The sequence below is a fragment of the Salvia hispanica genome, chromosome 2 (genome assembly GCF_023119035.1).
Source record: "Salvia hispanica cultivar TCC Black 2014 chromosome 2, UniMelb_Shisp_WGS_1.0, whole genome shotgun sequence".
Taxonomy (NCBI): domain Eukaryota; kingdom Viridiplantae; phylum Streptophyta; class Magnoliopsida; order Lamiales; family Lamiaceae; genus Salvia; species Salvia hispanica.
In genome coordinates this window covers 17045952-17060072 of record NC_062966.1, presented here as the reverse complement: position 1 = coordinate 17060072, position 14121 = coordinate 17045952, and the positions used below count along the sequence as shown (strand labels likewise).

The 14121-nt window shown below is 37.4% G+C and overlaps 3 protein-coding genes and 1 pseudogene across 11 annotated transcripts; 3 read left to right on the top strand and 1 right to left on the bottom strand.

Annotated features, from left to right (window-relative positions):
* Positions 1-362: 362 nt before the first annotated feature.
* On the top strand, positions 363-2407 carry LOC125207839 (protein PATRONUS 2-like). 3 transcript variants are annotated; one of them, XM_048107336.1, is made up of 5 exons: positions 363-460; positions 1196-1294; positions 1385-1798; positions 1896-1948; positions 2050-2407. In XM_048107336.1, exons 2-5 carry the CDS (start codon positions 1237-1239, stop codon positions 2227-2229), a joined length of 705 nt encoding a protein of 234 aa, XP_047963293.1. In that variant the 5' UTR covers positions 363-460; positions 1196-1236; the 3' UTR covers positions 2230-2407. The 3 variants fall into 3 exon arrangements, with proteins under 3 accessions (XP_047963293.1, XP_047963294.1, XP_047963295.1); XM_048107337.1 differs by having other exon boundaries at positions 364-464; XM_048107338.1 differs by lacking the exon at positions 363-460 and adding an exon at positions 481-1045.
* Positions 2408-3320: 913 nt separating this feature from the next.
* Positions 3321-7432, top strand: LOC125204178 (annotated as a pseudogene).
* Positions 7433-8317: 885 nt separating this feature from the next.
* On the top strand, positions 8318-10679 carry LOC125203542. 4 transcript variants are annotated; one of them, XM_048101916.1, is made up of 2 exons: positions 8318-8721; positions 9282-10679. In XM_048101916.1, exon 2 carries the CDS (start codon positions 9371-9373, stop codon positions 10481-10483), a length of 1113 nt encoding a protein of 370 aa, XP_047957873.1. In that variant the 5' UTR covers positions 8318-8721; positions 9282-9370; the 3' UTR covers positions 10484-10679. The 4 variants fall into 4 exon arrangements, with proteins under 4 accessions (XP_047957873.1, XP_047957870.1, XP_047957871.1 ...); XM_048101913.1 differs by having other exon boundaries at positions 9278-10679; XM_048101914.1 differs by having other exon boundaries at positions 9231-10679.
* Positions 10680-10864: 185 nt separating this feature from the next.
* Positions 10865-13055, bottom strand: LOC125203545 (probable RNA-binding protein 18). 4 transcript variants are annotated; one of them, XM_048101922.1, is made up of 5 exons: positions 12972-13055; positions 11907-11941; positions 11553-11626; positions 11342-11482; positions 10865-11269 (listed from the first exon to the last, which is right to left on the bottom strand). In XM_048101922.1, exons 4-5 carry the CDS (start codon positions 11450-11452, stop codon positions 10973-10975), a joined length of 408 nt encoding a protein of 135 aa, XP_047957879.1. In that variant the 5' UTR covers positions 11453-11482; positions 11553-11626; positions 11907-11941; positions 12972-13055; the 3' UTR covers positions 10865-10972. The 4 variants fall into 4 exon arrangements, with proteins under 4 accessions (XP_047957879.1, XP_047957875.1, XP_047957876.1 ...); XM_048101918.1 differs by having other exon boundaries at positions 11342-11468; XM_048101919.1 differs by lacking the exon at positions 12972-13055 and adding an exon at positions 12791-12951 and having other exon boundaries at positions 11342-11468.
* Between the last annotated feature and the right edge of the window lie 1066 nt (positions 13056-14121).

Below are 14121 nucleotides of genomic sequence, written 5' to 3'. Positions count from 1 at the left end.
AACTCGTGCCTAATTAAAAGTGCATACTCTTATGGGATGAAGTACCGTAATTAAAAAATCTTATGGCTTTTTATCGTTGCAAAACTTTAGATGATAGTGAAAAATAAAAATCGCCTCCCAATCGGGCCTCCTCCTATCATAACAAAATTGGGCCAAACCTATATAAAGGCCTTAGGTCTACTTGACTTTTTTTTAGGTCCACTTGACTTTCCGAACAAAGCCCAGATTTAATTATGAGTGGCAATTTTGTAAATCACACCTATAAGCATGGGCGAATTTCCTTTAGAAGCTCGAAATTTGACCGTTGCAACTCTACCGCCTTTTTATACCCGGACTAATAGAGCCCCCAAATCAAAGAGCCCAGATTTTTTCTTGCCGTTGAGAAATCAAAGAAAATTTAACAAGCGCAACAGAAATCTGTTTCCTGATTCCATCCAAGAGTAATAGAAATCAAGTTACCGTGAGTAATATTTCTTAGACCCTGTTTTCGCTGTGATTATGGAATGTTATGGATGATTTAATCTGACTGTGCCACAAATCTTGTATAGGCGTGTTTACTATTCGTATGTAAATTGCTGTTTCTAAAGCTTTTAACGAATCGGAATTCTTCTCTTGATATTTGAATGTGCATTGCTTTGTTTTGATCGAGTACACAGAAGGTGCCTTGGAATTATATCTATGTAACCGTCGATGTCCCTTTTTTATGCAGTCACATTCGGTTGATTATAAAATAATGAAATGAAATGAAGGTGGATTGAGAAATTGGAATTTAAGATGCAATGGCAGATGTATAGTCTTTGGGCAGTTTTTACATAGGGAGGTAGATGAATTACAAAGTTTTGACCCTGATAATGGCAAGTTAGAATATATGTAGTAGAAAGAGGTGTCCATGCCAAGAAAGTTGTAGGGATTAATGAAGGTTTGTAACACAAGCCAATCAAGGGTTTATGTAGATAGAAACAGTTCACATCGCTCTGTAGATTATTTGGTTTTTGATCAGCTAAGTGTTTCCAGATCGTAATGTGAAGTGTTGATATACAGATAGGTATGCCATCCAACTGCAGAGCAATAAATTTCTCTCTTAAATTTGTTCAGAATCAAGATAATAGCCATGCTGCTGCTCAATCTCGTGGCCTTTATTTTTTGGCTGATTACATAGTGAAATGATTCTAGTTCTTTGTTTTTTGTTTATCAGATTCTGACTTTGATCGCACTCTTAACTGAAAACAAGCACTCATGGCAACCCCAGCTCATCGCCTGATCCAAGATCAGAACCTAAACTTTCTCTACAATGGTAACTCTTTCATAAACAGCATCATTTCTTAGAAGATTTATTTTAATCGATCTGTGATAGATGTTTGCTCATGCGCTGAATTTTGCTCAGGCACTACTCCTGGGGGAAAGACTGATGTAACCAAAGCAGATAAGAGAGGAGGTCTTGGTGGAAGGAGGAGAGCACTTAACGACATATCGAACTCAAGAAACCCTTCTTCGTTTCCCTCCAAGAAGAAAGATAGCTCCATAAATGTCATCTCTATTGACAAAGATCCTTCAACTGTGAAAGGTAAGTCATCCAAGGCAGCTGAGAAAGGTAGAGTTGCTGGTAGGAAAGCACTCAGTGACCTCACAAACTCGGTTAAGGCACGTCCAAAGCAGATCCCAAGTTTGGGGAGGAAATTGAATGCTGTTGCAGAAGAAGCGGAAGATGGTTTTCTACACAACCATCAGGAGTGCATTAAAGCTCAGACGATTACTGTTGAAAAGGACTACTTCTTGAAGACAGTAGGACTGGCTAATGGTACTTACAGAAATTTAGGATTGAAGAATGAAAGATTGATCAACTTGATCCTATAATTGTTTCTGGTTTTGAATTAGTTTCTGCAATTTGGTTGCAGATACTGCTGTACTGCCATCAGCTGGGAAGGCGTTTCCATTGTCATCAAAGAAGGTAGCTTTTTTCTTTGGAATTTCATCATCTGCTCAATCGATTTGGAACATAGAAAACAGATTTTTTGACAAGAAAACATCTACTACTCCTAATATTTTCAGCTGGAGGGTTATGTGAAACATCCTACAATGGAAGAGCTGCTTGAGCTCCCTAGCTGCTTATCACCTGCTTGTCGATCTCCTCAGTCACCAAAGGCGCCATATACGATGTACGGGGAGGATGACTATTTGACTGATCTGATGATGATCAAGACGCCTAAGCTCAAGTATAGTGGCTTCTGATATTCTGGTTTAACATGCTAAAGCTTACTTGTAGATTGATTGCTGCTGAATGGCTTACCTTTGTATGCCTTTGCTTTGCTGCTTCTTGTTGTAGTTAGTACTGTTGTACATAGTAGTAGTTGTTATTAACAACTACTCCTTTTCAGCTATTTTGCAAGAAATTTGTTCAATTGGATAAGTGCCTTTGTGGATTTTTAACACAAACAAATACATATATCAATCAAGTTCACTCAAAAACTCAAATGCACCAAAATTAGAATGCAGTGAAAACGTTTATATTTGTATTCAACACAAAATCTAGTTGCTAGCAAATGCCCCCTCTAACCTCATTCTTCCAATCCTATAATTATATATCTAATAATACTCACTTAACAAAAATTCAAAATTATTCTAGTAGTACGTATTTTTGCCCCATCTATTATGATTTCTTGGCTACTACTACCTATTTTTCTAACTTTAAACCAACATAGCAAAACACCGCCAACTTTACCTTATTAAAAAAATGGCGTGTTTACAATTTACTACTCCCTCCGTCCCCCATTAAGAGTCACATTTTTCCATTTCGGTCCGTCCCCAATTAAGAGTCACACTTCATTTTTACCATAAATAGTAAGTAGGTCCCACATTCCACTAACTCAATTCACTCACATTTTATTATAAAACCAATATAAAAAATGGGTTCCACATTCCACTAACTTTTTCAACCAACTTTTCTTTACATTTCTTAAAACCCGTGCCCGGTCAAAGAGTGACTCCTAATAGGGGACGGAGGGAGTAGTATTTTAATGATCGGTTAAATTTGTCACATTGACACTTTCACGTACACGCCAACTTTAATTAGAAAAAAAATGATATTTAGGAGAAAATTATTTTTTTAAAAAGCCAAAATTCATGTGTTAGGTAAAAATTTAGGAGAGAAAACTAAAAATATCAAGACAAATATCCTTTTTTATAATTTTAAATAATACTATTATTATTAAAAACCAGATAATGCAATTTGCAGTTCCAAAACTTCCAATTCTATGCTTTATGCAATAACCAGAACCAAAATAAGGAGCTAGCGATTTATAAATCTCATCTCTTAATCTCTCTCTCTCTCTTTCTCTTTCTCTTCAGTCTGCAACATTGAATGGGGGCTCTCAGACTCCCCTCCCTCACTTCTCTCTCCTCCGCCGCAGCGGCGGCAGCTCCACGCTATCACTTCTACCTCCAGCTTTCTCTCCCATTCCGCTCCGTCTCAGCCGCAAAATTTTCTGTACAAAGTAGCACCGTCGAGAAGGAGCTCGAACCTACCTCCCAGAAACCCAGACTCCAGCCAGATAAGGATCGAATTATCACTCCTCGATCGCAGGACTTCAATGCCTGGTACTTGGACATAATTGCGAACGCCGAGTTAGCTGACTACGGTCCTGTTCGCGGCACCATGGTTATTCGTCCCTACGGCTACGCCATTTGGGAAGCAATTCAGGTTTATTACGTTGCTTCAGTTAGGTTTCAAAGTTTTATGCTAATTTGTATCTTAATTGATGCAGGATTATTTGAATGTGAAGTTTAAGGAGACCGGCCATAGTAATATGTATTTCCCCCAGGTGAATTTCTTCCATCAATCGCATCGGAGTAGTCAATATTCATATGATTTGTTCTATTTCAACTTCTCGGTTATGACGGCTACAGTGGTGGTGTGTTGGAATGAAATCAATTTCTTTCCTGTATTGATAAACTTGTGAGTTGTCCCAATGACTGGGGAACGCTTTTTAATTTGTGCTTGAATGCATTGAGAAATTGTAAATTCTGCCACGTCCATTGCTAGGCCACTGTCACTAGACATTTCGAATTAGGAATTTGATGCATGTTTTTCCCTGGCATGAAAATCCGACTTAACTTGCAGGTCATTATGATTGCAGATTTGCAGTTTATCCCATACTCATTCATTGAGAAAGAAGCTAGCCATGTTGAAGGTTTTAGTCCAGAATTAGCTCTTGTGACAGTTGGAGGAGGAAAGGAGCTTGAAGAAAAGCTTGTGGTAGATATTAGCGGCTATCACATATTTATATTCTTATTAAAGTTCTTTCTAAGGAACCATCATGTTCCTCAGCTATTATTTTACTGAAAACTGATCCATATGACTGCTGATTTATTTTAAGGGTATCACCTGTGTTTGTATTGATTTTTGTACTTCTTGAGGTTCTGGCAGGTTCGACCCACAAGTGAAACAATTGTCAACCACATGTTCACTCAGTGGGTTCATAGTTACCGCGATCTTCCATTAATGATCAATCAGGTAATTCTGCACTTGTCTCCTTTAGAGGTTGGAGGAGCATACTGTACTCTTATTTAACTGCTTGGTTTGTTTCAGTGGGCAAATGTGACAAGATGAGAAATGCGCACCAAACCATTTGTGAGAACTCTGGAATTTCTCTGGCAGGAAGGTCACACAGCTCATGCCAGTCCAGAGGAGGCAGAAAAGGAGGTTAATTTCCTCTTTGTTAAATATAATTGGATAGATGGTCTTATTTTTTAGCTAATGAAATTTATGCTGTGGAACTGCAGGCATTACAGATGATTGATGTGTACACAAAATATGCTTATGAACAAGCTGCAATACCTGTTGTTGTGGGCCGTAAATCAAAGGTGGAGACCTTTGCCGGTGCTTCAAAGACTTATACCATTGAAGCAATGATGGGTGATCGAAAAGCTTTGCAAGCTGGAACTAGCCACAACCTTGGGCAGAATTTTTCACGCGCATTTGGAACACAGGTTGTTAGGTGCTTATAAAACCCTTTCCGCGGAGCTCCTCTCAATGCCTTTTAATGTTTTCATTATTTTGGTCGAAAGGCACACATCTGTCAGTGATGGGGTCTTGCCAATAGTACTTCTCGATGAACATGAATGTTTCACATGTTTTATGGTAGTACTTACTTTTAATATTCCAGCATGTTTTATATTGCTTCTTTTCAAATCATAAAAAGTTTTGATAAAATCGATGCGTGCATGAGGACTGCAGCTAATACAGCTGATCATCAAAATTGAATGCATTTTCTTCCCTGCACATGCAATATGTTGATAATTTTACTGTCTGATAGAATGAGTGCCTTCTCAGTTCATGGATGAAAATAGAGAAAGACAGCATGTGTGGCAAACATCATGGGCAATTAGCACCAGGTTTATTGGTGGTATTATCATGACACATGGCGATGACGCAGGATTGATGCTTCCCCCAAACCTAGCCCCAATACAGGTACTTTCAATAGCACATTGCTAGCTTCTGTGACGATTCTCGTTGTTTAAATTTATTCGCTAATTCATTTTCCTCTTTACGCTTTGGGTGCTGGAGTTAATTATGAAACAGTATGTTCAAAAAACTAACAACTAGGAATTGCTCGATTAAAGAAAACCAATCACTATACTACATTGGCTCAAGTGATTCTTTCCTCGCATCCAGGTAATGTAACAGGTGTACTATCTTTTGTATTAAGGTTAGTTTGAATTAACTAAATTCTTAAGAGATTCTGGGTTACTGTAAGATTTATGAGGCCGATGACCTTGTATCTTTTAACATGCTTATAGTTAGAGTAAATTATATTTTTTAACTAGTGGACTTTGTCAGGTCATAGTGGTTCCAATATGGAAGAAGGCAGATGATAAGGCTGGAGTTCTGGATGCTGCCTCATCTGTGAAGGAAACTCTTCAAGCTGCAGGAATCAGGGTTAAATGTGATGATGCAGAGCAGAGAACACCTGGTTGGAAATTTAACTTCTGGGAAATTAAGGTAAATACTTGTCACCAGTTTATATCATGGCTGTCATCAAATACTCATAATTTGGCTAATTTCCCTAGGAATTTTTCTGGCTGTTTAAGGTAGCATTTAACGTTTGAATAGAAGTGCAAGTATTACCTGTTCGATTGTTAAAATTTTGCACATTTTTAGGGTTTGAATTTATATGGGATTAGACCATATTGGTATTCTTGACAAAACTTTATATGGCAGTATATCAATGGACTCGCCAACTTTGGTGGCTTATGTGAAAGGCAAGTTGGATGAGGTTCAGTCATCTCTTCTTGAAAGCGCAAAATCATTCCGTGATAGGTATGGTCTGCCATAAAGCTGGTAGATATGACATAAAATTATATGTGTTGCATGTGCGTGCTTGAGTTTGCATTTCTCTCTTACTTTTATACTCCCTCCTCCACAAGGTAGTTGAGTCATATTCCTTTTTCGGTTGTCCCAAGGTAGTTGAGTCATTTCCTTTTTTGGCAAAAACTTTATCCTCTCTCATACTTTACTCTCTCTTCATATCTCTTACTATACTCTCTCCACTTTAACCTTTAACACGTCAATGTCTTAAATCTCATCAACTATAATAAAAAAAAATGTTTATAGTTCTACTCTGCCTGGACAATGTGTAGTTGGTTCCACATGCTAAAAGTAAAATGTGTAGTTGGTTCCTGATGGCGCAACAGCAGATTCTTTCTTTCCCCTTGATTGTTCAATTTTGAGAGATATCAATTAGCTTCTTTGGGAAAAATTGAAATTTGGTCCATGTATTTGAGGATATTGAATTCCCATCTTCTGTAATACTACTTATTTTATGGCTTAGTTTCTGGTGCTAGAAAAATTCTGACAATGTTTTTTGTAGCAACATTGTTGATGTGAGCTCCTACAGTGAGCTTAAAGAGGCAATTGCTCAAGGCAAATGGGCAAGAGGCCCTTGGTCAGCCAGGTACTTATCCGATTCTCATATATAAAGATTTCTTTTCGTTTGTATGGTCGATGGCGCTAAAGGCAAGTTACACACTATTAATTTATACAGTGACAATGAGGAGCTGAAGGTGAAAGAAGAAACGGGGGCAACCATTCGATGTTTTCCTTTTGAACAGCCGGAGGGGGCAAAGAAATGCTTGATGACGGGCAATCCGGCAGACGAAGTTGCTATTTTTGCAAAATCTTACTAAGCTCAAGGTCAAAATCATTCGTTTTTGTCTATTATTCGAAAGCGCTTACTTGTTCCCAGTAATGATACTTTTGTGGAATGTTCCATCATTCTTTACATTTACACACCCTGTATAGGGAATACTTTTATTAAGCTTCTGTTCATCTATAGTTTCTCTAGATACTGTTCTCAAGAATCTCCCTCATTCCCATCTTAGTCGATTCGTCAATTTTGAATCTCATATATACAGCTAGATTAATTTTTTTGTGTCATTGTGTGAGCGATGGATGCCGTTGTATACAAATGTCATCTCATTTTCCACAAAATCATGTAAGACCGTTTTATAAGTCAAATTGGTATCAAGTTTGTTAATTGATTAGTGTTTGTTTGTGATTAAATTAAGATATTTGATTCTTCTTGCAGATTTTGATTGGTAAGTAGAATAAAATTTGAACCTTAATCTCCTAATCTCATGATAGCATCCCAGTCATGGACTAATTAAGTTTAAAAGAAACATAATTAATGAGATGGTTAAAATGTAACTCGAGGGCAAGAGGCACAAAACAAGCATTAACATCATATTTGGTGAAGTATGTTTCAGCTGAATTCAAGGATTTGATTTAATACCTTTTGCATTTTCAACTCATATGTTAGGTGAACTATAGATAATAATTAATGATGAGAATTGAGAAATTAAATGAAAACTCCACCTAATTAGGCTTGCGGTAAAACCGATTATTATTAATTTCGAGTTCTTTTCCATGTCCAAATGTTGTTGTTACACTCATAAAACGTGGTTGAAAATATATCAAATTTAATGTAATTAATTAACAATAATATTTAATTTTTAGGGAGATAATGTTAAACATGCCCTAAGCTAAGATATTTGGTTTTCAAAGTGGAATTAGGTCAATTAGTACATAAAGGATATGTCGCATTTAACATGGTCCACATTATTTCGCATAATAAAGTCTAACAAATTGAATTGTAGTAAGTAATATTCATACCTATTTATTGGTGCTGCAGAAATAGTAGCGATAAATATGACGATGTCGATGTTTGGGCAAGGCAGGGGTAACTCTGTCTTTTCACAAATGAATGAGGGTAAATTCGTCCGACAGTCCATCACAAATACGTGGTGAAATCACTCCTGCAAAGCCCCATCCTATTTTTCTCACAAATAAACTCGAGAAATTCTTAACAAATCCTTCACACAAACAAGAGAATATATATTGAAATTCATCAAATCCGAAATTTCTCATCGTACAAATCATCGCATGGATTTTCTCAGTTCCGTGATCCTTGTCCGGTAATTCTCTCTTCATTGATCCAATCACGCCAGGCGTTGCATTCCTGCGGTTTGTACATGCGTCGTGATTTTTGGCTGAGGTCGATGCCAAGTGGAGTTGAGGAGGTTTGAATGAATCCAAGGATCAAACTGATTTTTTTAGCGAGGATTTCGTAGCGAGATTTTTGCGAGAGTTAAAGCATCAGATGAGAATGGATAATAATCTGGAGTTGAAATTCTTGTCGGGAGATTTTTGATTTATTTCATATGCAGGTAAAAGGAATCGATTCGTGCTGTTTAAATTTTTGATAATTTAATACAGTTAGTTTATTGATTGTCTTTGCTACCGTCATCATCATCGCCACCATCTTCACCATCGTCACAGGACATATTTATGACTTGGCGCTAATTATATTATGCAGATCTGTTGTTTCAGAAGAATATTAGGGTTTCTTCGTGTACTCAGTTATTCTACCAAACATGCGTATCCTCTAAAAAAAATACCTAGTTTCAGCTGCTCTAAGATAATCTTCCGACTTTGATCACGGTTTATGCTTCTAACTAAAGTAGCAAGAGTGTTTGATTGAGAATTCAGCTCAATCTGATTTACACGACTTTTGGGTGGGTGCTGATTTATAGCTCTAATTGGGAAGTCATCAGTTGAGTCGGTTTGATTTTTCCTCAATCCTCCTCTGCCTAATCTTTATAGGGTGATTTATTTTCTTCAATTGTAATTATGGTGTTAGATTTGTTTGACGGTTAATTTTATGTTTGGTTTCTAGTGGAGTCAAGTCTGATGTGGGTTTTGACAATCTTGGATTATATGAAGACAGGGTGCTTGTAGCTGGGAACTGTACGCTTAAGGTTAAAACGTTCCTTCTTGCTTGAATTGTGACGGTCTCCGACGAATTTATTCATGTGAATGCATAAGAATATGGAAACTAACACATGCAATGTTAATCACTTGGATGCGGATGCACATCTGCCACCTCGAAAGCGGCTTCTAGCTGGATTGAAGAGGCAGAATTCTGATGTTAATTCCCCCACAGCCACAGCATCAACTCCTAGTAGTGGTGGGAGCGAACATGATGTCCGTTCCAATAATGCATTGAGGTCCCATTTGCGTGATCCAAGTCTCTCAAATGAGGAGATTGTTGAAATCTCTAGAATCGCTGCTAATAAAGCTGCGAAGGCTGCAGAGGTTGCAAGAGCCAATGCTGAAGAGAAGGCTGCAAAAGCAGCAAAGGCAGTGGCTGCTGCCAAAAGTGCCTTGGATCTGGTTGCCATTCTTTCCGATGAGACAGGTAACAAAGAAAAACTTCTGAAAAAGAACAAGATGAAGAAGCATGTCACTGTTGAAGCATTGTACAATAAAAATGAAAGCAGTCCAGGAACAGATGAAGAATTGGCTCGCAATTTGCATCGGGTCATCAACAGCTCTCCAAGAATTTTGAAGAACTCACCAGGTTCTGAATCGAAGAGTCATAAGCATAAAAAACTGAAAAGTTCTGCTTCTTCTGGGAGAACTAGCATTACTAATGAAGCTCCAGTTGGCGAAGGGGATAGAGATAGACAGTCCGCAGCAAGAAGCATTGGTAATGGTGTAGTAGAATTAGACACTGAAAGTCCTGTAAGGAAGATAGGCATGATTATGGTAGATTTGAACACTTCCAAGCATGACAGCTGCGATCAGCTAAAGTTGGACAATGGAGATGGATCACGCCTCAGTAAAATTGAACGGCTGAAGTTGGATGACGGTGAAGTCTTGGATAGCATTAGTAGAAAGAGGGGAAGAATTAAGCAGAAGAAATTGCCCCTGAGCATTTGTAGCTTCAAGGATCAAACTAGTCCAAAAGAGGAGCTGAAACCTCAGGGTAATGCTGTCAGAAGTGGTGTAGACAATCAGCCCTTGTTCTCAATGGGGCCTTCAAGTAACAGTTTGATGCCTCCGGTGGAGAGGACATCATCAATGTGGAAGTGCCAGTCCTTCAAAGCACCCGCTTGTGTTAAACAGAATAAAGTTATGCAGTCATAGTGTTGATAGTTTGATTTAAACAACTGGAGGCTATCATGATAGGAATCGTGGCCAAGGTAGTTCTCGGTTATGTCTTTTTGGTACGCATAAGGCCCTCTTTTTTCCCTTTTTGTGTTTTTCTTCTCCCCCCTCCCTGTGTGTGAGTAGGCTGTCATGATTTTGAAGTTAAATGTATATTGGACTTGATTGCTCGGGATATGTTTGTTGCTGCTTCAGACAATTGTTGCCTCTTTACACAAAAGCTGAGCTTCAAATCGGAGACTTGTGAATTGATCGCTTTTTTCTCAGACAACAGACAAATTTTGTTTATTACTCCAAGGAATTGTTGACCATTTATCTCACGCAATACTTGAAATAAATGCTTGTATAGTAATAGTAGTATCAGATAATGAAGTCGGTGTCTTCATTGCAAGTCGCAACAAAATTACAGTAGAGACAATACAGAAACCGCTGCGTCTTGCTCCCGAAAACGATAGTAACAAAAAGGCTTCATCTTTGATGAGGCTTCTCGAGACTGATGCAATGCTCATCGCTTTGCTTCTGCTTTTTTGAGGTGCTATGGCCTTCTTCATCAATCGCTTTCAGTTTGTTCTTGATCGCGGCTATCTTAGCACTCCGGCTAGTTTGTCCGCCACTACCGCCAGAGACAAGGGACCTGCTCCCTTCACTGGTCTTGGAATGATTAACTGCACCATCTATGGGGTATTTCTCACTGGCAAGACGAACAACTAATGGGCGTCCACAAGCCATTCTTCCATGCATCTTCTCCTTGGCCCGAATAGCTTCCTGCATGCTCACTTTAAAAGCAGGAATCAGTTATTGCTATGTGAAGGAATAAACCACAAAACAGAAACTTACCTCTGTAGAGCTGAACTGGATGAAAGCATAACCACGTGGCTCTCCGCGCTTAGGGCCACGAGTATGCCATAGGTAGTCTTCGGATACAATTTTTCCAAATGGAGAAAACATCTTGATTAGAGCTGCCCTGCAGAGATTCAACTACATCATATACTCCATCAGGCAGAAATTAGACATCATAAAAGAACTTGGCAATAATGCATTCACGTACTCTGTTATCCTGAGATCAAGGTTACCAACATACAATCTGCTCTCTGCCTTTTCATCATTAAAGTTGAAATGGTCCTGCACTTGTCGTAAAAAACTGATTCAATGCACTGATAAATAGAAAATGCACCCTATCGCATGTACAAAATTCCATGTATGTATCCTCTCAAACCATACAGAACGACAAATGATACAGAAAAGCACTAATGAGCACGTATAGAAGAACATTAAAACATTCATATACATAAGAATATGGATAATCACATTTGGCATATAACTCTAAAATAGAAGCAAGATCAACATAAGATAAGACCAGGTACAGGCAAGAATAGATATGCGTGGTAAGACAAAGCAATACCATGTTATCGAAGGCTGGTGAAAATATGATTCAACCTGCAAGCATTAAACAAATTTACTATTAGAGACGACTTTACATATCAATACTCATCAATAACCCACTAATCCACTATAAACCCAAAAGACAGGACTAGTGACTGGAGTAAAGTCAATAATGAGGTGGTAGCGCTGGAAGGTGAGTTGGACAGGGTTGGAGGTGACTTGTGATGATTAACCTAGTTAGATAAAAGTCGTATAGGCTAATCCGTTGTTTACTAAAAGTAGATTGGAACTTTGGGATATCCCAACACCCATCAGAGTTTCTATCATTAAGTGATTTTGCTTGATTCATATCTCATTCAAAGGCTAAGATAGGAAAAATCCTTGTAATGAGGGTAAAATTTCTCAGTCATGAAATACAAACTCCTCATGATGCAGATACAATTTGTGAAGCAAACATCCAACTGCAATTTGGATGGACAGAATTTCAATGTATACAATCATGCATTAGAATTTACATAGAGCACTTGCTAAATCTGCCAAAACTCAGATGTAGTTAAAGCACTTGTTTAAATTTGCGAAAGGATCAAAATCCATCTAGTAGTTATAATTATATCAGAAACTAGCAGATACCAAATGAAAACTAATAGCACTACACCAATTAAACTGAAAAAACAATAAACAGCATAAGAATTGGTAGGTATCAATACGTCAGAGCTGCCTTTTCCAGTATAGTAGGAGTATTAAACACCCAGCCCGAGCAACAAACTTACATTTTTTCTCAGGGCATACTATTTAGCATACATTTCCAAAAAAGAGCCTACCTACGAAGAGCCTTCTAGTTTCTGATCGTATATAAAACGAAATACTATATCTCTCAGTGATTACGAAAGATGGGAAAATAACATTGAAATTTGCGGTCTGCTTCGAAATTGCTGTTTTCACATAGGGTTACTGAACAGCAGAAAATAGGGATACTCCACGACCACCAGCATATATTCAAAACCCTAGAATCAAAAAACTAGCGCAAGTGGAGGCCAAAACACATGAAATCAAAGGAGATCGTCTTATAAAGGTGAATATTTACCCGTTATTCGGCGATTCTGCAGTGCGATTAAATTAAGCCGGAAAATTTGATTAACCTGAATTGCTGAGGATGCTGCTGTATTATTGCTGATTTAAATTCAGGCTTCGATATTTATTTATAAAATAAATTGGGAAGAAGGGTCGTATTCTTATTGGGCTGAGGGCCCAACCATTTTTTTGTTACCTCAAAATGTGAAGCCCAATACTCTATTTCAGAATCGTGTATGCTATCATATTTTTTGATGAAATTCCGTGTGCATTGGAATTAATAATGCATTTCCAAAAGAAAAATATGGCGAAGCCCAGATTTTCTTAATTTATTAATAATATTTAGTTATGATAAAATATATCGTGAATTCGTGATCAATATTGATATGAGAAAATGGAATTTTAAAAATGATGTATCCAATTTTTGAATTTATAACATCATTTTATATGGTGCAATAGTATTTACAAAATCCGACCAAAATACAATAATTACAATGATTCATAATGTTTGTGAATTGGGTCAAAGTAGAATGACCGTTTTTCTAATAATAAGCCATTTAGAAGGGCATTAGGAAGTAGCAAAAGCCAAAATAGCTTTAAAAATAAAAGAAACGACGTATTCTGTAATTTGTAAATGCTGACGAAGAATCGACTCTGGAATCAAAACAAAAACAAGAAACCTACAGATTTGGATAAACAGAGAGCTTTTGATCTCTTTTTAATATATAAAAACACAAATCCCGTGTTGTTTGTTGATATAAACAAAACAGGCATTAATCTTCCGAAGTCACATGCATTTTTCACGCCCTTCTATAGCGCTATTAATTTTTAGTAGTACTCCTAGTAATTTATAAAAAGAAACTGCCTAATTCTAAGCATAATTATACTAATCCATATTAAAATCACATCATTTTATTATGTATGTGATAGTGGCGACGGCGTGCCAGCACGCCATGCCAAACTCTCAGTGCACTAATTATATGAACAATAAGTTACCAACTTTTGTACCATCAATATTTTTTCTTACATGTAAATAGATTGTGAGTATGATATAATCAATGTCAATATTTCTGTACAAATAAATCCAGTACGATAAGATTAGTATATAAAAGTTCATAAACAAACTATAAATGCATTTTTTTTATCGCACAAATTCTATCATT